This window comes from Astyanax mexicanus, chromosome 4, assembly GCF_023375975.1.
Source record: "Astyanax mexicanus isolate ESR-SI-001 chromosome 4, AstMex3_surface, whole genome shotgun sequence".
In the NCBI taxonomy this organism is placed as follows: domain Eukaryota; kingdom Metazoa; phylum Chordata; class Actinopteri; order Characiformes; family Acestrorhamphidae; genus Astyanax; species Astyanax mexicanus.
In genome coordinates this window covers 37,575,493-37,601,124 of record NC_064411.1, presented here as the reverse complement: position 1 = coordinate 37,601,124, position 25,632 = coordinate 37,575,493, and the positions used below count along the sequence as shown (strand labels likewise).

Genomic DNA, 25,632 nt, shown 5'->3' with positions numbered 1-25,632 from the left:
TTCCGTAAGTGCTCCGAAAGTGGGACCTTTCTCTGTTTGGCCTTCTACTATTTGCAGTCTTGTGTGGTTTGATTTGCTGCCAGTTGCTGAGGCTGAAGCATGGAGGCAGGGAGTTAGCATGACATATCTGTCCCTCTTTGCTGAGCGTTGAAAGTCTAGGTGTCAGTCATTGTTATCGTTGTTTGGGGGAAAGTGCACATAGAGTGCTGAATCATTGCCTGTCATTGAACTCAATGTGACATTAAGGCTTGCCAAAAGATAAGGGCTGTGCAGTTGGGTTTATTGGACGGTTGGAATTCATGATGTTTTAGAAATCATATTGGAACACACATATTGTGTAGATCCATATAGTGTCACCAAAACAGCTCTTGGATTACACAAAACAAGAGGACAGAGACCACCTGAGGACCCAGGTTTCTAAACAATCTTGGGTGCAGCTTATTGCATAAGTGTAAACAGCAATACGAATCAAAGGCATCTAAATGAACCATTCCTAGCACGTTATGTTACACAATGGCCGATGACTTTAAGGTCTTTAAAAAGTAGTCACTAATAAAGATGTGTAAGTTTGAACACAGAAATTTTACACCTTGGCATTTTGCAGTTATGGAGCCGTTTTATTTTATATTAATGTGGTTTCCCAATCATATACATTTTTAAGTGTCTGTGCTTGGTTTCATGTCAAAGTAACTGACTTGTCCTAAAACCTCAGTTCTGCCCTTAGCCAGCAAGTTGGGCAATTTCCCTGATTACCGCCACTTTTGAAGCTCCCCAGTTGATTGACATGGTGATCAGAGAAACACATTTATTTTCTTGAGGGCTTTACCCCTCTAGTACCATGTTGACCCTCCTCCTCTCACAGCATTACCAAGCTGACTGGCTGTGTGTTGAAATACGGGACTTCTATAAACTATAAACAAACCCCGTTTTAAGCATTAAGAAAACTCCCTGTCATATTTCAACCAGCAGGCCAGTCTCCTCATAAACTGTGGGTGGAACGATGTTAGTGCGAAGCCCTGCAACTTGGCCCTTGGCCCATTTTTCCTGTCTAACAACACATCAGCTCCTAGAACTGACTGTTCACCTGCTGCCTAACATATACACTCGGTTCCTTTTGGTACAGTTGCTGCAAAATGTGATAATCCAAAACCTGTGGACTAGGGGTGGGCAATATTATATCGTATACAAAATATCGTGACACAGAAATATCATGATATTAAAAATCCATATCGTGATAATAGGGCTGTTCTGTCTTATAAGTAGTCTATTATTTACTGTGAAGCTTTAGGTGTATTTATTGTATAATTGTTTTAGTTTGCAATTTATATACATGCACTAAATATTCTGCAATATTATTTGCTGCATTATATTATTTTATGCTATACTATTTATTTTCCCACATTATGATTATACTGTTATACTATTACACTATATTCCTGAAATTAATGAATTATTTTAGTTTTCCTATATCGCCAAGTATATCGTTATCGCAAAAATACCCTGAAATATCGTGATATTATTTTAGAGCCATATCACCCACCCCTACTGTGGACCATTTAAGACCAGAAAGCCTCTGCTGCAAAACAGATATAATCTCCAAAGCCTGTTTAGACCTAAAATGTTCTGGTTGTGTTTATATCCTAATATTTGCAATAATAACTGCTTCATACAGAATCATGTTGTTTAAGGTATTTGACAGGTAAACAGTCACAGTGAGACAGTTATGTACACATGGCAGCACAATAAAAGCAGTGAAAGAGAAATGAGAGGGCGCTGAGTCAGGTTGTTTGTGCTTGTTTTGTTTGTGTGTACAGTGAGTGAGCTACAGAGTAATTCACTGCACCTCCCCTCTACCAGTTTGTAACTAGCATGTTTAATATAATAAATAATGGAAAGCAAATCTGAGCACATGGGATTATGGTGGTTATGGTGTATTACCTTTATTTTGTTTCCTTTAATACTCACTATAAAACTCCACGTAAAACAGCCATAACATTAAAAACACTTACAGTTGCAGTGTATTGATTTGAGGGTGTGATTACAATACAATACAATGTAAGTGAACAGTCAGTTGTCGAAAGCAGGAAAATTAGGTTAGATGTACTTACACTATCATTAGGCAAGGCAAGTTTATTTATATAGCACCTTTCATACACAACGGTCATTCAAAGTGCTTTACAGATTAGAAAATACACAGAGAAGTCAAACATGTAAAAGAATAACAGTAAAAATATAAAAAAAAAAGAATAAAGCATGATTGATTTAAACATGATTAAAACAAAGAGAAGTAAAATTAAAAACATGTAAAAGAACAACAAATAATTGGAAATAAAAATAAAATGAGAATAAAGCATGAATAAAACATATTTAAACATATTTACCAGACGCAAGTTATATCTGGTGGGTTTAAATCAATTTTTATCGCATAGCATTTAGGGGTGCACCGAAGTGGGAATTCTGGGCCGATGCCAATATTCAATATTGCACATGTATATATCTGCCGGTACCAATATACTCATTTGTAACTTATAACCTTAGAAAGAAATGTAATATATTTATTTGCCTTTATTTATTACACTTTAGCTTTTAAATGGTTTTACATTTATTACATTTAATAGTAAATGAATGTAAGACTGCACAGCTTTAAACCCCATTTTTTAGTTACAAGTTTAAATAAAACAATAGATATTATGATGCTAATAAAAATAAATCATAAATTAATGGATTTTAAAGTTGTAGGTGTGTTGCCAGATTCACTTGGTCCTTTACCAGCATACAATACATACGTCAGCAAATATCTGTTGAAATATCTGCCAATCTGGCTGATGCCAATAATTCCTAAAAACAAAAAAAGCAGTCATTGGCCAATACTATCATCAAGTTTCTATAAACGCAGTGCAGATAATTTTCCAATTTTATGCAGCAAAAAGGGGTATAGCAAAATATATTTTATAGCTTTTTATACATTGAAATGTGGCATCGAATATCAATATTTCTATTGAAACATAGGCACTCTATACTCACTACAGCTCACCCCTCTCCAATTTGACTTACCAAAGTTACTGCTTCATTACTCCATGTGGTGGCATTAATCAAAAGAATAGATATATTCTGTGTTAGCCTTCAGGAGTCTGGTGGAGTCCATGCCTTTTGGTGGCAGATGGTTTTAATGTTATGGCTGATTGGAGTATTTTTCTCCAAATTGATTTTTCAAAACAGCCACAAAAGCCCATATGGAGCTGTGGTTGGCCCTGTTGGTAACAGTGCACAGTATTGCACAGTACATCATTATATCACTGTTGCGATTTGCTTTTACATCACAGAAAGCCTAATTATATATTGTTGATTAGATGTTGTTGTTTGTCACAGCTGCACTGTTGAAGCTGCCCTCCATTCCTTCCCTCCATTCCACCATCTATTCAGAGTAAGAGGACTCCACAGAGATACACTACGGGTGATTTATCGTGTTGTCGTGAGAGGATCCAGCCGCTGAAAACGCTAACGGCTGGATGAATGTTTGGCCTTTTTAAAGTGGCTCTAAACCGGGGTGCGGCACTCAACTGCCCGAGAGGGAAGCCAGTGTTTAGATGCTGGCAAAGCCACACATTATGTCTGTGTTTTTCTTTTTCTTTTTCTATTTCATCTCAAGGAAACGAAATGGAATGTGGAGGGGTGGCACTGTATTCCAATATCCGTGTGCTGCGTTGTTTTCTAGATGAATAAGGGGAAATGTGAATGTTTTTCGGAATGCAGCTTTATTCTCTATGTGTTGATTGATAATGGAGACAAGTTCCAGAGAAGTGTAGCAGAACATGAGAAGCTTTTGATCATGGCTTTGGAGGTAGTGGTCTCAGAAAATGAAATGATGTTCTGCAAAAGAAGAAAATGTCTTTAATTCCTTATAAAGGAATTCACCAGGGAAAACCCAGCCTTGAATTTTTAAGTGTACTGAAACGTCATGCATGCTTATGGGTAAAAATGGATGTAAAAATTGATTTAAAACAATAAAGGTGCAACAAATTGTAATTTTATGACTATTTACCAGCGTTACAGAAGGTCCAGTTTTGACTGGAGACCTAAATTATAAAGCCTTCATGGTTGTCTTCATTTTTTAATAGCAAGAAATTTTAAATCTTATTAATAATCAGATATCCAGTGGTCTGAACAGCCTTGTCAGAATTCATATGACTTCTGTTTATCTATCTCAGCCTTCATCATAACAGGAATTACAATCATGGGCAACATCATTCTAGTTCAAGTGCCTATTACTATACCCTGACATGGCAAAAGTCCCATGACTTTTTTTTTACGCTATTAAATGAGACATTTATCTGTTTACATGGATGCCGTTGTTCACAATCTTTATTTGCTACTTCACTGTCCCCTGTGGGTGGTAATGCCTTCAATTTTGCCATTAATATTTCCTGTAAGCATGTAACACTGTGGATCAAGAAATTTTAAATGTTCACACAACTTGGGAAATGGAATGCCATTCAGATCTTTTCTGAGATCATATTTGTAGAAAAAGCTGGAATATTACTCTCCCACTTTTAGCGAGTCTTCTATATCGCTGAGGTTGTCAACAAATGCATGTGTACAGCGAGTGCTAAGTAATTTTTCTTTAGTTGAGGCTGCAAAAGTTGCCCAGTTGGCTTAGTGTTTGAGTTATCCTCCATGTTGCTTCCATAAAACACTTGACACAAAAAGATTACATCTGTTAAAGGACATTAAGGGTGTGCTGAAAATGGTGACAATTTGTATTTTCTGCAGTGGAATAAAAGTGAGTAATGCTTCTGAACTGTTGCCTAGTAGCAAAATAAAAATAATGAATGTTGTGATGAGTGTGTGTTGTGACTCGTTGTTGAACTGCTGTTGAGCAAAAATGCTGAAATCAGGCAGTGCATGTTTAAAGCTAAAACCTTAGTAGAGATATTTGAGTTTAAAGTAGAGTCTCCACACTTCACGCTTAAAAATCATATTTTTTTCTTTTCCATAGCTGCTATTGTCAATTAAACACACTAAGATGTGTTTTCCACAGATTTCCAGATTTTTCCAAAATCCTTTTTGCTTTAGTTATTCTTGATCAGTGAACATTTTAGTGTTTTACTGAGGATCATCTATGCAATAAAGTACATGCACATGCTGCGCATGAAAAAATCATGTTAAAGTGTGTTGTTAGTACATTGGTTAAATTATACCCTAAAAATAGACTACTGTGTCTCTGCTATAATGAAAATTGAAATGAGGGGTATTTTTAGTGGGAGTTGGGGTAATTTTTTTAACGACTTCAACAGGCTTTGATGGTGTGTCCCATTGCCATTATATAGCCGACTTTTCAAAGCATTTACACATCATTAAAGAAATTTATATGTTTCTTTTCTTGTTTTTTTTTAAGGTCTGCTGAGGACAGTCACACCCCAGAAAATGTGAAAGCCTCATTAAGAAGCCCTCCATCACATTAGTCGTGCAGCAATAGCAATGGAGAGGAGCAAGCGCAACTCCATTGCTGGCTTCCCCATGCGGCCTGACCGGCTGGAGGACCTGGACGGTGGAGGTGTTGGAGGTGAGACGGGCCCTGCCCAGCTGGACAGGGTTTGCCCCTCATCCTACCGTGCCCTCATCAGTGCCTTCTCCTGCCTGACGCGCCTTGATGACTTCATATGTGAACGGATTGGCTCTGGCTTCTTCTCCGAGGTCTACAAGGTAAAGAGAATGTTCTCTGTTATCTGCTTATGTATGATTTGGTCAAAAGATGCACAAGTAAAGGCTTTGAGTGGCTTTAAGAAATTGCTGCAGCTGGATCATAGCTATTTTTCTTACAGAGGTACTAAACTCTAAACCATATTTATTGTATCAATAGCTGAAATGTGTCCCTTGGAAAAAATTCAACATGCCAATCTTGCTTAAAATTTGTATAAATATTTCGTAAGCTAAAAAAAAAAAAAAAAGGTTTTATTGTTGCAATTTCCACCTCTGTAGCACCCTCACAGGTTCAACTGTACTACAGGTGAAAAAAAATTGGTTTAGGGGCAAAAATGCAAATCAGTCAATCGACACCCATTCCCCGCAGTGACGTCCATCTGCTACTCACCGCTATCAGAGGCACAATGCTCAGCCCAATCAGCTTTCCCTTCTGCCCCAGCCCTAAACCCATACATCACCCAGTGCCCCTTCCAAACAACTCACCCCTTTTTTTAATTTAGGAATTTTCAAATTTTGACTGAGGGTAGAGTTAGCTAAAATCAAGGGTTTAGTTACCCTTTAATGGACCTGTTTAAAAGAGCAGTGGGCCAAGAACTGGGCCCTGAGGGACACCAGAAGTGAGATTATGTACTTTGTAGGCAATTAAAGCAGTGAGAGCATAATTGGCCTTGGTTTTTCTGGGTGAGTTGGATGTTTCTGTTCCCCTGTTACTCGGGCAGTGTAAAGGTATTACTGTATAAGTCCTCTAATTAGCTGTCCCGAACTTTTTATCATCAGGCTGATGGTTTAAAATTTACTATATGACTAACTTAAACACATAAACATAAACACATGCATCTGATGCCACATAGGTTAGTATTAGCAGTAAGCTAATTTGGAATTGCACCTTTCTCTGTCAACAAATGTAAGTACATTAATGGATTAAAAATTTAATTGATTTATCTTCAGTTGAAAACTTGCCAGTTCACTTCTGTGCAACCCTAAATTTTGCTCTGCTGCCTCTTGATGTTTGAGGTTAAGTGAGTTCAGGCAAAAGTTATGGCTAGTGGTTTTAACGCTGCTTGCTCAACTACCTCAAGCGGCTCATTGGTTTATTGTTGCTGCCTTCCTTCTCATGGTGATAAAGGTCACTTCTTGTTGGTATGTTGGATGACAATTGGAAACAATGCAAGCTGTGAACAGATGGTTGTTTTTTTGCCAGGAGACATGCGTTGGGATTTTGATGTGTTAGATGGTTGCCATTCCATTAGAATAAAATAAGTGCTAGACCAGCAAAGCTGAGAGACAGGGAAGAGTACATTGTACATGATCATGATGTTGAGTTGAATGTGTGATGGACAGCTATTTTAACACTGCTAAGACATGATTCACATCCTGTGGTGAAAATATAAACGTACATAAGGAGATGCTTGTGTAGAAGATCATTGAGATTAGGTTTGCAGCAGTAACCAGTACACCATGGTGCAAAAATGCTGCAGACAAACTGGTATTGGTGAAGAAAGGCAAGGAAATGGAGATTCTGTACATGAGCTTCATCAATACTGTCAACAATTATAAGTGAAGAATCTAGCTCAGAAAAATAGTTAGCACTGCATCTAATATGATCCCAGCACTTAAACTGCTCCAACACTTCTGAGACCATCTGCTGTGTCTGTTAGCATTGCAGCTTCAACCTGGCTGTTAGCATCTCAGATAACCCACTATTTTAGGCTTCAGAATAACCTATAGACTGTCAATCATGTTATTGCAAACAGCAAGACTTGCTCTATCTGACCAGTATTTCATCTAATGCGCTCTAAACCTATGAAAACCAGCTCTTAGCATTTTTTGACAAAAAATTACCAATACTTTCAAGACCTCCTGCTTTGTCTCTTGGCATTACTGCTTAACTTAGCTGTTATCATTATAGCTAACCCGCTAACCTAGTCTTTATACTGCATTTTTATAACACATTTTAGAATAACCTACAGACATGTTATACGCATCATAACAAACAGCAACACCCTATCTAACCTATCTAAACAGTGCCACTGGTAAAGGCAGCTGTCTGGCGCTTGTTTCCATGATTTTCTGTATGACTGCATTGCCCTGAAAGCATCCGGTGACATTTGGAGGTCAGACGATGTCCGGGTCTGACCGTTACACAGATCAGTTCTTTCATCAGCAGAGCTGGAAAACTGAAACGATAAGATGATTATGAATAATGAATTAAAGCTGTGTTTTTGCTAGACTTACAGGCTGTAGATTATCAGACATTGATAAGGAGAAAATCTTTTCGAGTAAATGTGATGTGGAGTGGTGGGATCTACATACTAGGCTACGTTCACATTGCTCAAATACGATTTTTTGCTCAGATCAGATTTGGATATCTTGACAGTTCACTTTCACAAATGTTTGTTGATACGTGCATAAACGTCGCCTTCACCACCAACAAAAATATGTATGTGGAGCAGCTTTTGCTGGAGTGGAGAGTAAACAGCTGGTCTGAAGTACATGCTCAGGTTGAGGAGGTGAAAAAAGGTCAGGCGGTTTGCTTTTGCTGTTTTTGCAGCTAAAGCTGCACCAAGAGATGTGTGGGTACAAGAGAAAAGCACATAGCGCATGTATAAAAGCAAAAAGACACATGAATTTGACCGTTCACATTCATGTCGCATGTATGTGGATCGGATAGGTATCGGATTTAGGACCACATATGGAATTGGCCCAGATCTGATTAAAAAAAAAAAAAAAAAACTGGTTTGGCACGTTCACACAGCCATGAAAAAAGATCTGAGCCACATTGAGCAAGAACTCAGATTTGAGTCACTTCAGCTTGGTAATGTGAATGTAGCTTTAGTCAGCAAGTAAATAGTCAGTTTTTGAAGTTGATGTGCTAAAAAAAAAAAAAAAACAAGAAAAATGGACAAGGATAAGCATGTGAGACTCTTTGACTTGAACTACGTTGTGATTGTCAGTTGACTGATCAGAATATCCCCACAACTTCAAACAAGGCTTGTGTGGATGTTTGCAATGATCAGTACCTACCTCTAAGTGCTCTAAAGAAAGGAGAACCAAGGACAAGCGGCAGGGTCATGAGTGTCCAAATCACATTGAAATCTTGTTATGGGGTGTGCCATATCGTGTCGTACCCGATAATATCAGCAACGTTTTTGAATATCGTAAACGATATTATACCCTGAAATATTGTGCCATATTACCCACACCTAATAAACACACCAGGGTGCAATCTTTTTTTGCTGTTTTTAGCAAAAGAAAAAATCACACTGTTCTTATTTCCCATTATATATCTACTATATGAAGTCGATTTTACTTTAATCCTGGATATATGGAGATATTTGAAGTGCACTATTAGTATCATGACATTCTGGATCATTGACTTATGTTACAACTCAGATAAAACTTTTGTATTTTTTTTTTTAATACATCAGTTAGGGTTGTGCCATTATCGGAATAATACAATTAAATTTTCATTTTGTTCCAGTAGTGTATTCTTGATTTTGTTTTTTTGTAATTCAGTGTTATATAATTGTCATATCACCAAGAGTATTCGCAATAATACGCGTTCCGGCGGCGCTGCTCTGTAGCGACCCGGGCTCCCAGCCTGCATCCTGGCCTTTCCTGCGTATTATTTGTTTGTGTCTTTTTTGTTGTGAGATCCGAGGCACAATGACTCGGTTAAGAGGGTTACTCGTTTGCTGGATAATTTTGGGACTTATCTCTGCATACGTCTGGACCCTACCCCTGGGAACCGGTGAATTGGCGCCGGGGAGTTACACAAGGGACGCTCTTCTCCTGCTACGCAGCTTCAACCTTCCAGCCCCGCAGGACCTGCCGAAGGATCTGCGGGCATCGGAACAAAAGAAAAGTGGAAGGAAGAGAGGTAGGCGAGGAGGGATAAGGCAGCAGCTTTGTCGCCGACCCCATAAACCTCCTATTCCTTCCATAATCTTCGGGAATGCCCGCTCACTGCGGAACAAAATGGATGAACTGCGTGCCGTTTCCAGAGCCCACCATGAATACAGAGACTCGTGTTTGCTAGTTTTTAGCGAGACTTGGCTTCATCATAATATACCGGACGAGATGGTTTCCCTGGATGGCTTTTCCTTGATTCGGATGGACAGAAATGTGAACACTGGAAAAACTACTGGTGGAGGTGTCTGTGCATTTGTTAACAAGTACACGGTTCGTGAGACAGAGTGTAATTCGGACCTAGAGCTTCTATGCGTGTGTTTTAGACCCTTTTATTTACCCCGAGAATTCGGCAGTATTTTATTGTGCGCTGTGTATATTCCACCAGATAGCAATGCCAAGGAGGCTGCTTCCAGGATAGCTGATCGTGTATCTAAGCAACTACAACGCTGTCCAGAAGCCCCATGTTTTATAATAGGAGATTTTAACCATTGTAAATTAGAATCTGCTCTTCCTGGTTTTGATCAGTATGTTGACTGTGGCACTCGTGGCAGTAAAGTTTTGGATAAGTGCTATTGGAATATCAAGGAAGCCTACAAGGCAGTGGCCAAGCCACCCCTATCTAACTCGGACCACAATATGATTTGTCTTCGACCACTCTACAAGCCTGTTTTTAAACGTTGTAAGCCCCAGGTGAAAACTGTGCATGTTTGGAAAGATTATGCTATTGAAACACTAAAAGGTTGTTTCATGTCTACAGACTGGGACATTTTTCATGAACAGGACATTGATTGTGCTACTGAAGCGATTACGGACTATTCATTTGTACCTGCATCGATCACACTGCTTAATGCTAACAGATAAGGATGTGAATGGAAATCTTAATTTTTTTTTATATTCATTTTAGTATTTTTTACTGGCTTTTATGTTCATGTTCATTGTATTGTGTCTTATATTGTATTGTGTTTGTTGAAAGGCTTGTGTGATTGTATTGTATTGCCAATACAGCCGGATGCAATCTTGGGTAGCCCAAGAAACATTTCCCCTGTGGGGGACAATAAAATAAAGTCTAAGTCTAATAAGTATATCGCAAAAATCTCATGAAATATCGTAATATTGTTTCAGAGCCATATCGCCCAGCCCTAATACATGTCATGTTTGAAGGTGCCCAGATACGACACAAAAACCTACCAGCCCACAATACCTCTGAATATTCATTAAAATCCATTTTAGCTTGCGTGGCATGTGGCACAGACAGGGTTAACTCACTGAACCAACTGGCCAGTGTGGTTGGGGGATGGGCTGCCTGCTGTCAGCCTGTCTGGAGTGGCATCTCACTTCACACATTGATGAATTTCCACTATCGCTTTTATTTCCTCTGACTTGTTTTTAAGTATGAATGGTGTCATATTTAGGGCTGTAATCTGTTTATTTGCTCTGCATCTGAAGAACTGGTTTTGTTGCTAGTAACTAACTGTGGTGTTTTTTTTTTTCTAAGCTTTGCTGCATGGTCTATACGCCAATAGAAATGGAAAACAATGGATTACAGTATAGGCCTACCCTGCTATTATATTTTAACACTGTGGTTTCAAGTATACTGATTGTTATGAGAAGCTTAAAAAATTGTTCCCAAACAGCCATAACTATCAACCAGAACTAGCATAAACCAAAAACTAACTTGGCTTTTATATTTTGAAACTGTCAGATCTTATTATCTTACTTATTGGTATTACAGTTTGAACAGGTATTACAGCAGTGGTACAGTGCTTTTATAGTAGTTATCAAAATTATTGTGCATAGTGGAACCAGTGGCGCGGACTATGTATTGGCTAGGACAGGCTGTTTGCTCTGTAGGTGGGCCATAAAGTCAGTGCGGGGGGCTACAGATGGCCATCTGCAGCCAGACTCCTTGAGGGCAAGCTTTTGGTTTCTAGGAGACCGCTAAGTCACCTAAATCAAGTGTACTGTTGAACACTTGAAACAATATGTACAAATCAAATGTAGAAATCACGTTTAGTGTCCTTTTGCCAACTGCAGTCGGTTAGCAAAGACATGGGTTGGTGGTGTTTTAAAAGTTTCCTCTTTAGTTTTTTTATTGGAGATACTTGGCTGAAGCTGCCAATGCTTGATGCTTATACTCTTTAGCTAGCATTGTGCTAACTGCATGGCTAAAATCATAATCCAAAGTGCCGGTATTAAAATTTGGAAAATGTCTCAGAAGTGTCTTTTTGTTGTTAACTTATGGGATAAAAAATATCAAGATATTCAGCTAAAAAAATATTGTGAGATTAGTTTTGAACCATTTCACCCAGCTATAGTAGCATGTAGAATTAGCATATATCAATATCTGTCAGACTTTTTAATTTTTTTTAAACTCTAGTGCTGGGCGGGATATCGGTTCATACGGTATACCAGAGAGGAAATTAGAACCGGTATGCATTTTTCACATACCGCCATACCGCTAGAGGCGCTGCAGAGCGCTGTGTAAAACAGCACCGCCAAAGAAGCACACTAGCAGAGCTCTCTAGCTAATGCTAGCCAGTTAGCATAACAAGCTAACACTCTGTAGTAATGGCAACTGATACTGTAATGACTCTAATGGCTTTAATAATAACGTTCTATTTTGATATTAAATTTGTGTCTTGAACATTTGCGATATATCTCTTTTGAATAATTGTATTTTGAGTATTTTATGTCCATTTATAGTGTTTATGAACTTTTTAAAATATTTCATTTTGTAAAGGAAGCCATGTTAAACTTGTTAGAGTATAACTTTTTAAGGTCTATTGTTTAAATTCTTCACTTGTTTTTCTGCTAATAAAATTTTATTTCGTCATATATTGTGTAATTTTGTGGGACAAAGTAAACCCAAAAGTAATCAAAGCCTTAATTTAAAGCCTTAGTGTTTTATATTACAGTAAGTCACAAACCTATATTTAAGTCCAGTTAAAGCACTATAAATAAATAATAATAATAATAAAAATACAGTGATGTACCATGAAACCGTCAGAATCTTGCAAAGTATCATGATGTACATTTTTTGGTCATACCGCCCAGCAGCATAGAAAAGCTGTATTTCCCTAGCTAGCCTATGTTTTAAATGTAATACAACAAAGATATTGTGTGTGATTTTTTTCTCCTCTTGATGTTTATTTATACTCCCCTTACTGACAGGTAGCACATTTTCTGAGGTGATGTGTGCCCTGTTCTCTAACAAAAATAAATACGTAAATAAAACATCATGTATGCTAATTTTCGGACTTTTAGCAAAAAACTTTACCTCAGCTTTTTAGGCAACAACATTTTATTCCTTCAAAAAAAAACTTTTTAACGAACATTGACTGAGCCCAAATTAGTTTCTTCAGCAGTGTTAGCTGTAATGCTAGCTGTAATGCTAACACTGCTAGCCTGCTTCAACCCAGTGCAGACTTGATCTTTTTATTTCTTGTGCTTCGTGTTGTGGGGTAATATCTATCAGCTTTGTGGGTATATCGTGTGTTTTAGCTTTAGGAAGTTAGCCCCAGTCAGAATTTAACACTTTTTTTTTCTTCACTCTGTCATGGGGGCTTCCTGTGGTTTATCGCTCTGAACGTATTTTCGTCCATCAGCGAAAAGCAGATGAAAAGGAAACTGAGAAGTAGGTCTGCTGCAAAATGTTAGCAAGAGGAGTTTGTGAACTAGCTGACGTGACACTAGTCATGAGAAGTTCAACCAAGGCTGTGGGCTTGGTCATTTCTCCCGCAACACTAAACATTTCTCATTTAATGAGTCAAGCTGAAGGCCTGCATTCACATTGACTTGCTTTCATTACTCAGTGACAGAGTGTAGGAGAGGTCAGGCTTAGTATTTATTAGTTCTGTTCTAAATAATAAATATTATTAATAGCAATTATTATATACCAGAAACTATACAACAATATAGTTATGATTAGTACTAGATATCAGCTAAAGAACTTCAAACGTAACATCTTTGATTGTTTGCTTCAACTGTGTCTAAATCTTTTAATAATCAAAAGTTCTAATAATCAATCCTTTTTTTGTATAAATATTTTTTTCCTTGTAAACTGAAGTAAAAAGAGCTTCTGCAGCTTATTATAAGACACTATTCGATTAAGCAAATCCTATTGCACAGTTACTCTGTCATTGTGGTTTCAGCACCTTTTATAATCAGTTTTAGTAACATCCTATAGAAGAAAACAGCTTGCACCTTTTTAGTTTAAAGATTTTCACATTCTTTTCTTGCAGAAGACCTCAAGTTCTGAGATATTCTTGGGTTGTCTTGCTGCTCAGCTCAATTTTAAGATCTATAATTGTGTGTGATGTAGGTCAGGGTATGTCAGGGGAAATTCCAGAAGCTTCAGTTTGTGTCGCTCTCTTGATACTCAGGTAGTCCACAGTAATTGTGAATGTTTTTTTAATCTTCTAGACTTCTAACAGATTTGATATTAACAGTTTTTGATATTTACAGAACATCCAGGGTTAGCTGATATTTTCTGGAGTCTGTTTTTCTTTCAATCTGTGCAGTATGTTAAGTGTCACTGGCAGCAACACAACCCCTAAGCATGATCAATCCACCCACTTGCTTAACACTTGGAAGGTTGTTCATTTCATTAATTGCAATTTTTGTGCTCACTGTTTATTTCATCAGCTTCACAACCACATAGGAGCATGTTGTAGTTCTATACTTAAAGCCTGTAGTCCATCTGTTTCTTTGCATACATTGTTTGTCTCTTACCACTCTAGACACTGCTACCTGGCTGGTTCACTTTGCAGATGTAAAGTCATAGACAGAAGCTCATCTGTTGCTGTACAGTTTGTGTTGGTCATGCTCTAGTCCTTTATCTGTGCTTGCGTAACGCTGCCCCCAGGTCTCTGTTGACTAGATTGGCCAGCAGTGAGACTGAAGCGTTTAAAAGCTCCAGCAGCACTGCTGCATCTGATACCAGCGCAACACACAATAATACACTAACGCCATCATATCAGAAGGACCCACCACCGATATAATACCTGCTCTGTGGTGGTCCTGTGGGCACCTGCCGACTGAAAAAGGAAAATTTATAAAGTTTGCAGAGAAACAGAAGGACTTTAGACTGAAATTGTATAACTGCAACTGTTTTATATGTTCAGTAGAATTAAATTAAATGGACAGAGAGTGTTGAAACAAAGAGCTGCTCACAGTATCCATGTCTGTGTATTTGAGCAAAATGGACATATTTACATTTCTGAATGTGCTAATGAAAAGGGCACCTGGTGTCCTTTGGTTCACAGGCTGTACCTTTATAGTGTTGTTTTCTTATTCAAACAACTTATCACCACAGTGTTTGCAAACGGAAGGACAGCTAAAAGCCAATGACCCTTTGTGCAAAGGTGTCTGCTAGATAAAGGGCTAATAAATACCTCTGAGCGACATGTGGCCACATGTTCGTGGTAGGGATGGGCAATGTATCGCAAATGTTTATATGCTCTTAGCACTTTTATTTAAGATATACAAAATGACCACATTCTTAATATCGCACCAGCTGTGAATTAACATAATACAGACAGAAGGGTGGGACAAAAGCTTGATATTCCAATATAAATAAATGAATAAATTAATAATTCATTTGTTTGTTTTGTTTTGCCTGTTTGTTTCAGGTGCGTCACAGAGCCTCAGACCAGGTGATGGCTCTGAAGATGAACAAGCTGAGCAGTAACCGGGCCAACATGCTGCGAGAAGTACAGCTCATGAACAGGCTCTCCCACCCGAACATCCTCAGGTAAAACACACACAAAAACCAAGCTTTTTCCCTCTTTTTTATATTAGTCCTGTCAGTGGTCTGCATCTTAGTCCACTTTTCCATTGGGATCCGCTGATTGGCTAGCCAGACCAAGGCTGCAGTAACAGTGTTGCAAGAAGCCGGTAGCTAGCTGTTAGCGCCGCAGTAGCGATGTTGAATGAATCGGGTGACAATGTGGAAGGACGCCCATAGCTGGCTACTAACACTGTGGTAGCGTTGTTGGGCGACATGGTAGCAATATGCGACAAGGCCCATAGTCAGCATACTGCCGCCGTTTTGCCGATATTAGATGAGGCTGGAAGCAATGTGGAATGATCCTGCAAATTGGTAGTTCTTCCTTTTGCACTACGTTAGTATGATCCATTAGCATGCTAACTTGCTAACTCAGTGAAATCAGGGTAGGAGTGTGAGGCTGGACATATCTGACAACAGCCATTTCGATAAAATTATTCTGAAATGCCATGCAGGTCCTATTTTGTTCAGTTAATAGATGGTGTTTGATGGAAATCCAGTGTATATAATACTCTAGAAGCTGTTTTTGTTCTTCTCATTGAATTACATGGCTTTTCCCACTGATTTAAGTGGATAATAATATTAGTAACTGCATTTGGTGTCACATTGTAGTGACCATGCGACTTTGCGAAATCGTTGATGTTAATTGACTTTGTATATCGACTGTGGCATCGGATAATGAAATACGTTGATCACGCACTCACTGAAAACAGGCTGTCACAAACCGCACACCACAACACTAAATATTCTGTTAAAATGTGACTATGCACTCCCATTAGAAGTGTTCTTATTAGTGTATTAAACGTGTACAAGTATATAAAATCTTAATCATCCCATGTTAAAAGTTGTTTTTGCACCACTACATGTTACAGTAGCATGATGCCGCCCCATGCATTATTATCTAATAATGTTTTTTGGCTAAATTTTTCTGTTCATTTTAATGGCCTGGAAATCGCATATGCAGCTTGTAAATCATTTTAATTATAATTTAATTATTTTCCAAAAATACTTTTGCCAGTGATCAATCTACATATTATTCCGGTGACACAATACCTTCCAGTAATAACCAGTTTAAGTTTAAAGTCTAATATTTAAAAACGAATATTAATACGCCATTTTAAATAATGGGTTTCTATGACACAAAACAGTGTTTTTGTTGCAGAATAGAAGAGAAGATGATGATTAGAGGAAGTTATGAAATATATATATATATATATATATATATATATATATATACGTATATATATACATATATATATATATACGTATATATATATATATATATATATATATATATATATATATATATATATATAATATCATTAATATGGTTACGTAGTTTTAATCACCCAAAAATCATAGCCAATAAATATATATAATATATATTTTTATTATTAATATAGTTACATTATTTTAATCACACAAAAAACATAGTTAATAAATGACTCTAAAGAAAAATATTCAACAATGTACAGTACAGTAACATTTTAGTACTTTTAAACTTTCATTACGTACACTCATCAAAGTGTAAGTAGTGCAGTGTAACACTTCAGGGAATGAACAGCTTGTAATACTAAACACATGGGCATGTGGCCATGTTGTCCAAAAAAACGTCTCGTAGCTACCCAGATTATTTACTGTATATGTATGTTCCAAATGTTTATAGCGAAAACGTATTGATACAAAATGTGTGTTAATAATTCATACATCTTTCCATACACTGTGGCTTAGTGAATTCAATTACTTTACTCAGTGGCCTCATATCAGTGTAATCCTTTAGGGAGGCCTTAGATGGATGGCTTTGTCTTCAGTTCCTGTCACTTTGTCTTCTTTTGTGCTGGAGACACGCGTGACCCCTTTGTGTTGTGTCCCTCTGAAAGCAGGTCAGGAATCAATTAAGAATGGATGGGTTGAAACATTGTCCTTAGTTTAGATCACACAGAGATCAAGGACTTGAAAGGACAGTCTTGGCTTTCTCTCCTTGACCTTGTTTTTGGTAGTTGAGGTTGTCTGTGCCTTCAGGCTGGAGGCTGGTGTCTGATCAAGCCTTTAAAGGATTACTTCAGTCAAAGGTAACATTCCTAACCATGAATGAAAGAATGTGGACCAGATAGGAGGATGAGATCAGGTTGCTGGCTCGTGTTAAGTGTTAGTGGTGTAAAGACACTTGGACTGAAATGAACTTTGAGGGAAATGTTCTCAGTTTTGCTAAAATGTGCCACAAATGTGCATAGTTTTAGGCCTTTGGATTTTAGGTCTAGCAATTTGTACAAATGGTAAAATCATGGTAAGGTGCAATCTCTCACGTCTGTAATTTGTCCTCGATACAACCCAACTATCAGCTGTACTTGTGCTTATCAGCATGTTTGAGCTAAACAGTGGTTCAGGTGCAGTTTAACCTGATTTATTACTCAGAACCAAGCTTATCAAAGCTATTAACAAAGGTTAATCTCTGATGTTGCTCCATGTTACACGCCATAGAAATATGCACTTTTTTTTTTGACAATATATAAAACAGTATTAAACAATTCAGGGCCCATGATGTCACCAGCCCCGTGTCACGCGTCTGGACAGATCAAGAGCTGAGTCAGCACTGAGCAATCAAAACCTGAGGCAAACAGCAAAATAGTAAGCAGTTATTTTAATGGCCTTTTAAAAGGTAATTTTCTAGGAATAAAAGCGTGAATTCAGCTGTAACTGGAAATATCTGCGCAAAACTGCTGAACTGAGGTGCATTACTTTTGACACGTGCGTTTACAAGCACGTGCCCAACCTTATGGATGGAGGCCATGCGGTTACCTCATGTTTACTCCTGCCCCCCCCTCGCATTTCCCCTCCCCCTCACGCTTCTCATGCAGCAGCAGCCTGTCACTCACACAGACACAGAGACAGCGCTGTGTATCTACTACTTGTGTCAAGAATCAAAACATTGCAACATGACGTGTTTGATTTAATTGCCTTAAATGACATTGCACGTGCTGCAGTGTGACTATTACACATGCGCACATTGCGATGACTATGCTTAAACAATATATCGTTCAGCCCTAACGGTTAGCAACACAGGTTGCGATCATTACCACCTACTGTGCTGTCCACTGTGGGTTGTAATGCCTTCTATAACATATTTCCGGTGAACATGTGAGACTGTGGATCGATGAATGTTAAAATGAAAACTGAATGCTTCATTTTTCCAGCCTTGCTAAGACTTTATCTTTCTGTTACTTCTTACTGAACACAGCACAGTTTGTATTGTTGACGGTGGTGTACAAATGAGGAGCTTTGGAGCTATAAATGGAAGGTGTTTTTTTTCACTATTTTTACTTTTCAAGTGAAGAAAAAACAACTTCTTGTCTTTCTGGGTATCAGATGTCTCTCTGGCATTTCTGATCATATCTGAAGCAAACAGGACATGCTGGCCGAGACTTGAATGAGAGTGATATCAATGTCTCTGTTATTGAAACACATAAAATGAATTAAATTAGCTGTTGTAAAACAACAATCCTTATTATTTCATATAGGATTAATGGGTTGTTAATAGTTTGTTTTAATTCCAACAGACGTTTATCCCGTTTAATTCATTTTGTCTTGTAGCTTGTTATGATTGTCTCTATTCCAGTCGGCTTTCTTTGATCGATAAGCTAGCATGGCATCGCTTATCAATCCCAAAGAATTCTTTGGACTTAGACAGGACCAGGTCAAAACATGAACAGCTATTTTAATCTTGGAAATGGAGCATAAAGCCAGTAACATCTGTTTCATAATAACACATTAGAAAGGCCCTAGAATAGAATGTTGTGTCTGTTTTGGAATAGTTGAATAATTAGTATGGTACATGGAACTGACATGCCGTGAATCTCAAATACATTGTTTTGCTGTTAAATATTCAAAGCAACCAGAAAAGATAATACTGGAAAACAGTCCAGTTCCGGAACAGTTCCAAAACTGTTACATAACAGGATTTACTTCGTCATATATTTACAGCCCCAACATTTAGACACATTTAGCCTGCTAGTAAGAAATCCTTTAAAAACTGAATGCAACAGCTACTTTGGGAGAATAAGGTTGTGATGCAAAAGATGCTAAAGCTAATGCTAGTCTGAGTGGAGAAAAAGAAGAAGAAGAAGAAGGGCTAACTGGAGCTAGCATCTCTGTGGGTTTTCTGTGTGGGGACGCCAGGGGAACCACAGCATGAGAAGCAGCTAACAGCTAATGCTACAGTCAGTTGTAGAAAGGAGAAGGGCATATCAGGTACATTTTCTATTCAGCTAGCTAGCTGGCTAACCACAGGATTGACTTCTTCATATATTTACAGCCCCAGCATTTACACACATTTAGCCTGCTAGTAAGAAAGCCTTGAAAAACTGAATGCAACAGCTACTTTGGGAGAATATGGTAGTGATGCCAAAGAGGCTAAAGCCAATGCTAGACTGACTGGAGAAGAAGAAGAAGAAGAAGAAGAAGAAGAAGAAGAAGAAGAAGAAGAAGAAGGGCTAACTGGAGCTAGCATCTCAGGGGAACCACAGCGTGAGAAGCAGCTAACAGCTAATGCTACAGTCAGTTGTAGAAGGGAAAAGGACCCATCAGGTACATTTCTATTCAGCTAGTTAGCAGGCTAACCACTTAATGTGTTCAAAAAGACCCAGAGAAGGCAGAAACAACTATCTATGTCCACACCTGAGAATAATTAGCTAGTATAGGCTAGACTTGGTTATCCTATGTTTGTTGGGCCATAACATTAACAAAGAGCAGATTATTTAAAAGTTTTTTCTTGACAAGCCCACAATTTTCCATGAAATGAAATTCAGCATGTTTGATTCGGAGGCAAAATTACATAGTTACAATTTATACTTTAGTATAACATTGAAATATTGTGCATTATTCAAAACGTTTAATATTAAGTATCTGCTAGGTATGGTAGCTAGTAGGTATTTTTTGGTCAGATTATTTTGGCCACTGATCCAGGTCTCTTAATGCAGAGTATCAGCCGATACGATCCAGTTTGATCATATCTTTGTGTTTTGTACAGTTTAGATAAGATGTGCTGAAGATTAATACTAAAGTAAACTCCCTTTATTTTTAATAACAGTTCATATAATGAGACATTCTGACTTTATATACAGCTCTGGAAAAAAAATAAAAAAACACTTCAGTTTCTGAATCAGTTTCTCTGATTTTGCTGTTTATAGATATATGTTTGAGTAAAATGAACATTTGTTGTTTTATTCTATAAACTCTGGACAACATTTCTCTCAAATTCCAAATACAAATATTGTCATTTAGAGCACTTCTTTGCAGAAAATGAGAAATGGATAAAATGACAACAAAAAAGATGCAAAAAAAAAAAAGAGTTATCAGACCTCAAATAATGCAAAGAAAACAAGTTCATATTCATAAAGTTTTAAGAGTTTAGAAATCAATATTAGGTGGAATAACACTGGATTTTAACCACAGTTTTCATGTGTCTTGGCATGTTCTCCTCCACCAGTCTTACACACTGCTTTTGGATAACTTTATACCACTTTATAAGAAAAATTCAAGCAGTTCAGCTTCTGCTTGATTATATTCCAGAGGCTCTTAATTTGGTAAAAAAAAAAAAAAAAAAAAAAAATATATATATATATATATATATATATATATATATATATATATATATATATATATATATATATATATATATATATATATATACACTACCGTTCAAAATTTTGGGGTCACTCAAACAATTTTGTGTTTTCCATGAAAAGTCACACTTATTCACCACCATACGTTGTGAAATGAATAGAAAATAGAGTCAAGACATTGACAAGGTTAGAAATAATTATTTGTATTTGAAATAACATTGTTTTTACATCAAACTTTGCTTTCATCAAAGAATCCTCCATTTGCAGCAATTACAGCATTGCACACCTTTGGCATTCTAGCTGTTAATTTGTTGAGGTAAGCTGGAGAAATTGCACCCCACGCTTCTAGAAGCAGCTCCCACAAGTTGGATTGGTTGGATGGGCACTTCTGGCGTACCATACGGTCAAGCTGCTCCCACAACAGCTCAATGGGGTTCAGATCTGGTGACTGCGCTGGCCACTCCATTACCAATAGAATACCAGCTGCCTGCTTCTGCTGTAAATAGTTCTTGCACAATTTGGAGGTGTGTTTAGGGTCATTGTCCTGTTGTAGGACGAAATTGGCTCCGATCAGGCGCTGTCCACTGGGTATGGCATGGCGTTGCAAAATGGAGTGATAGCCTTCCTTATTCAGAATCCCTTTTACCCTGTACAAATCTCCCACCTTACCAGCACCAAAGCAACCCAAGACCATCACATTACCTCCACCATGCCTAACAGATGGCGTCAGGCATTCTTCCAGCATCTTTTCATTTGTTCTGCGTCTCACAAACGTTCTTCTTTGTGATCCAAACACCTCAAACTTGGATTCATCCGTCCACAACACTTTTTTCCAGTCTTCCTCTGTCCAATGTCTGTGTTCTTTTGCCCATCTTAATCTTTTTCTTTTATTAGCCAGTCTCAGATATGGCTTTTTCTTTGCCACTCTGCCCTGAAGCCCAAAATCCCGCAGCCGCCTCTTCACTGTAGATGTTGACACTGGTGTTTGCGGGTACTATTTAATGAAGATGCCAGTTGGGGACCTGTGAGGCGTCTGTTTCTCAAACTAGAGACTCTAATGTACTTATCTTCTTGCTTAGTTGTGCAATGCGGCCTCCCACTTCTTTTCTACTCTGGTTAGAGCCTGTTTGTGCTGTCCTCTGAAGGGAGTAGTACACACCGTTGTAGGAAATCTTCAATTCCTTAGCAATTTCTCGCATGGAATAGCCTTCATTTCTAAGAACAAGAATAGACTGTCGAGTTTCAGATGAAAGTTCTCTTTTTCTGTCCATTTTGAGCATTTAATTGACCCCACAAATGTGATGCTCCAGAAACTCAATCTGCTCAAAGGAAGGTCAGTTTTGTAGCTTCTGTAATGAGCTAGACTGTTTTCAGGTGTGTGAACATGATTGCACAAGGGTTTTCTAATCATCAATTAGCCTTCTGAGCCAATGAGCAAACCCATTGTACCATTAGAACACTGGAGTGATAGTTGCTGGAAATGGGCCTCTATACACCTATGTAGATATTGCACCAAAACCAGACATTTGCAGCTAGAATAGTCATTTACCACATTAGCAATGTACAGAGTGTATTTGTTTAAAGTTAGGACTAGTTTAAAGTTATCTTCATTGAAAAGTACAATGCTTTTCCTTCAAAAATAAGGACGTTTCAATGTGACCCCAAACTTTTGAACGGTAGTGTATGTATATATATATATATACATATATACATATATATATATATATGTATATATGTATACATATATATATATATATGTATATATATATCGTTTTATAGTTTTAAAATTGATAACTTGGCAGATTGGATATGGCGCACCCCTATTCTGGACTGACTTATTTAAGTAAGTAATGATGCTCCTTTAAAACACTGCAGTCTAATTGAGGGACATCTTTTTGTTTGTCACTTTTTAAATTAATAATTTTTATTAGTGATGAGTGACCTAGGATTTGTGTTTTTAGATTGTGTGAATGTATTAGCAGTTCCGCTCCAGTAGCCTTCACTTAGTTCTGAACACGCTATTCAGTGGTGGTTTAAACACAAAGAAGAGCACATCCATGATAGTTTAATCTAGTTTTTAGGTATTATATTATGATTTCATGTTTGAATGAAAAACAGTTCCACACTGCAGACTCTAACTGAACTCTTTAAATTACCTCATGAAAATTCTCCTCGATGCTGCCGGCTGGCTAGTAATGTCTTTTAATGGCAGTGTTGATGCTGCTTTGAAGACCACAGTTAAAACAGACTCTAACTGCTTTGAAATTAGTCTATTAGTTGATACCCCACCCAAAGCTATTTAAAAGTGCCTGGATCAACCCAAGTAGCTACTATTCAAATAGCAAGTGTTATTTAACGACTTCCCTTTTTTGTGAACTTGGGTGCTGTTTATAGAGCTGCTCCTTATGTTGGTTTACTGATTGCTTCATGCCTCTTGGGGGCCATTTGAGTAGTATGTCCACATAACCTTTCCCACTTTAGAATAAACAGTGGAGGCTAATCTTATCCCGGTAGCATCAGTTAGACGCCAGATTTAGAGCAATATTTGATGACCGAGGGTTAGCCGGTCACGATTGTTGTACACATGAGACGAAAAGGCTTGAATATAAAGCTGAGTCTCTCGTTTCCAGTAAAAAGAGTTTCCAGCGTCTGGGCCAGTCTCAGCTGGCTGTGGAGGGCGGCAGTCTCGTAAAGCTCGGAGCTTTCGTGCATGTGCACATTTGTCTATAAATGGATCTCCAGTTCAGACCGAGTGGACTCCCCGTGTGGGTTGTTTTGGGCTCTCTATTTTTGCGATGCCCCGCTCAGTGTTTGTACAGCAGCCGATATATAGAGAGCGAGAGAGCGAGTGGGGGAAAGAACCAGAGGGTGAGATAGAGAGAGGGTCTGTGTGTTTTTTTACAATCGTGCCATTGTTGCATCTCCCTGAACGGGGGTGGAGGGCCCCTAGCACTGACGAGTGGTCTGAGGAGACCTTTGTTTAAAGAAATAATAATAAAACCCAACCAGGACCAGCAGTAAACATCAGGATGTGAAGTTTATAGAGCCTTAACTCCCTGAAGCCGCAACCAAATCAGGGTATTGTGTACCTTCTGGCGTGTGGGGACATACAGAAGCAACAAGCTGTTCAGCTGTTCACCTCTGTACTGCCGTAAGACGCATGTGCATCCACAAGGGGGACATCCACATGGAATGTGACTTAGTAAAATCTACGGGTTCATGTTTCCTCATGTTTGTCCTGTTGAAAATGAACCAGGCTGCATTCCACAAAGATGTCTGGCGTAAGTCCTATTCACGGACAAGATTATTTTTACCTGGGGAGGCGGGGTAAAGTATTTTTACTACAGGACGTCTGTAAATTTATGACTGACTTGCTTGGGATAAGAAATCTCTGCATAAATGACTGAGATGGGAGGGGCTACTTGATTTACGTACTGCCATCGTCTCAAAATACGTATGATGGTTCCATATTTCGCAGTTGTGCAATAATGTAAGCAAGTTGAGATATGTTATGGTATGAAAAAAAACACAATATTTTATGCATAAAATAAGAGTTAAAGAAAAGTTTGCTTTCTATATAATCAGATCGGTGAGATCTATCGACAGAGTACAACACCTTTTCCAATGGTCTGGATTTAAACATAAAAGGAAATGAATCACTGCCTGCCACCAATATTTCCCATGTAAAATATTTATTAAAAATTGATATTGATTATGGTTTTGAGAATCAATGCAACATAAAAAAAAACAATATTGCGATTCTTCAGTTTCAATATTTTCTTACCTCTACTAATAACCCACTTAAAGTAATGATGACATATTTTTTTGTTTGAACATTAGCAGTTATTATAACCGGTATCTAGGCTGCATGCTATGCTATAATAATGACTTACCTACCTAAAGCTTTCAAAAGTTTTGTGCATCTGAATCCTTTGACACATCTTCTGAATTTGAGTGTTGTATATTTGTAAATCACCGGAGGTTTGCCACAGATTTGAACTTAATGTGTACTATAGAAAATCTACAAAAACATTGTTTGATTGAATATTTACCCATGTGTCAATTTGCACATGATTAATAAAACCTAAGGTCATTTTTATGGCTCATTTTATAAAAGGTAAAGGGTAAAATACTGCAATCAGATGTAAGCAAAATGACTTAGAAGCTCTGATAATAGTTGCTTATCCCACCTCCCCATGTCAAACAATTCCCACCCAAATAGGGCTGTAACCAGAACATAAATAACAGCCTCATAAAATCTTAGAAAAAACGCTCTTTTGCAGTAGGAGATGCTAGGCTAAAGGCTAACATTGCTAATGCATGCTGGAGTTATGCAGACTGTGACCAGTTTCTCAACTCATCTGCACAAACACATCAATGTGGTTTAGATCACTGTAGGGCTGACTTATAAAAAAAAATACTTCTTCTCATAGCTAAATGCAGAAGGAGCTGCCGCAACGAATAACCAGAACTATTTGACCTCAGCTCTGTATGTGTTATAATTATGTGCACTATAGGAGTAGTTATGTTCAGAAAGGTTAAACTTAATTGTGTTGTCTTAAATGTATAAATAAGCTCTGGTCATGTACTTTTAATAAATGACAGATTTTG

General features: G+C 37.9%; 1 protein-coding gene across 1 annotated transcript in view; it reads left to right on the top strand.

Moving 5' to 3' along the window:
* The window catches only part of tesk2 (testis associated actin remodelling kinase 2), a 59,032-nt gene that overhangs the window by 3,963 nt on the left and 29,437 nt on the right, over positions 1-25,632 (top strand). The window contains exons 2-3 of the mRNA XM_022679153.2: positions 5,396-5,703; positions 15,246-15,367. Coding sequence (XP_022534874.2) covers positions 5,479-5,703; positions 15,246-15,367 — 347 coding nt within the window. The 5' untranslated portion in view covers positions 5,396-5,478. The remainder of the gene's footprint in view (positions 1-5,395; positions 5,704-15,245; positions 15,368-25,632) is intronic.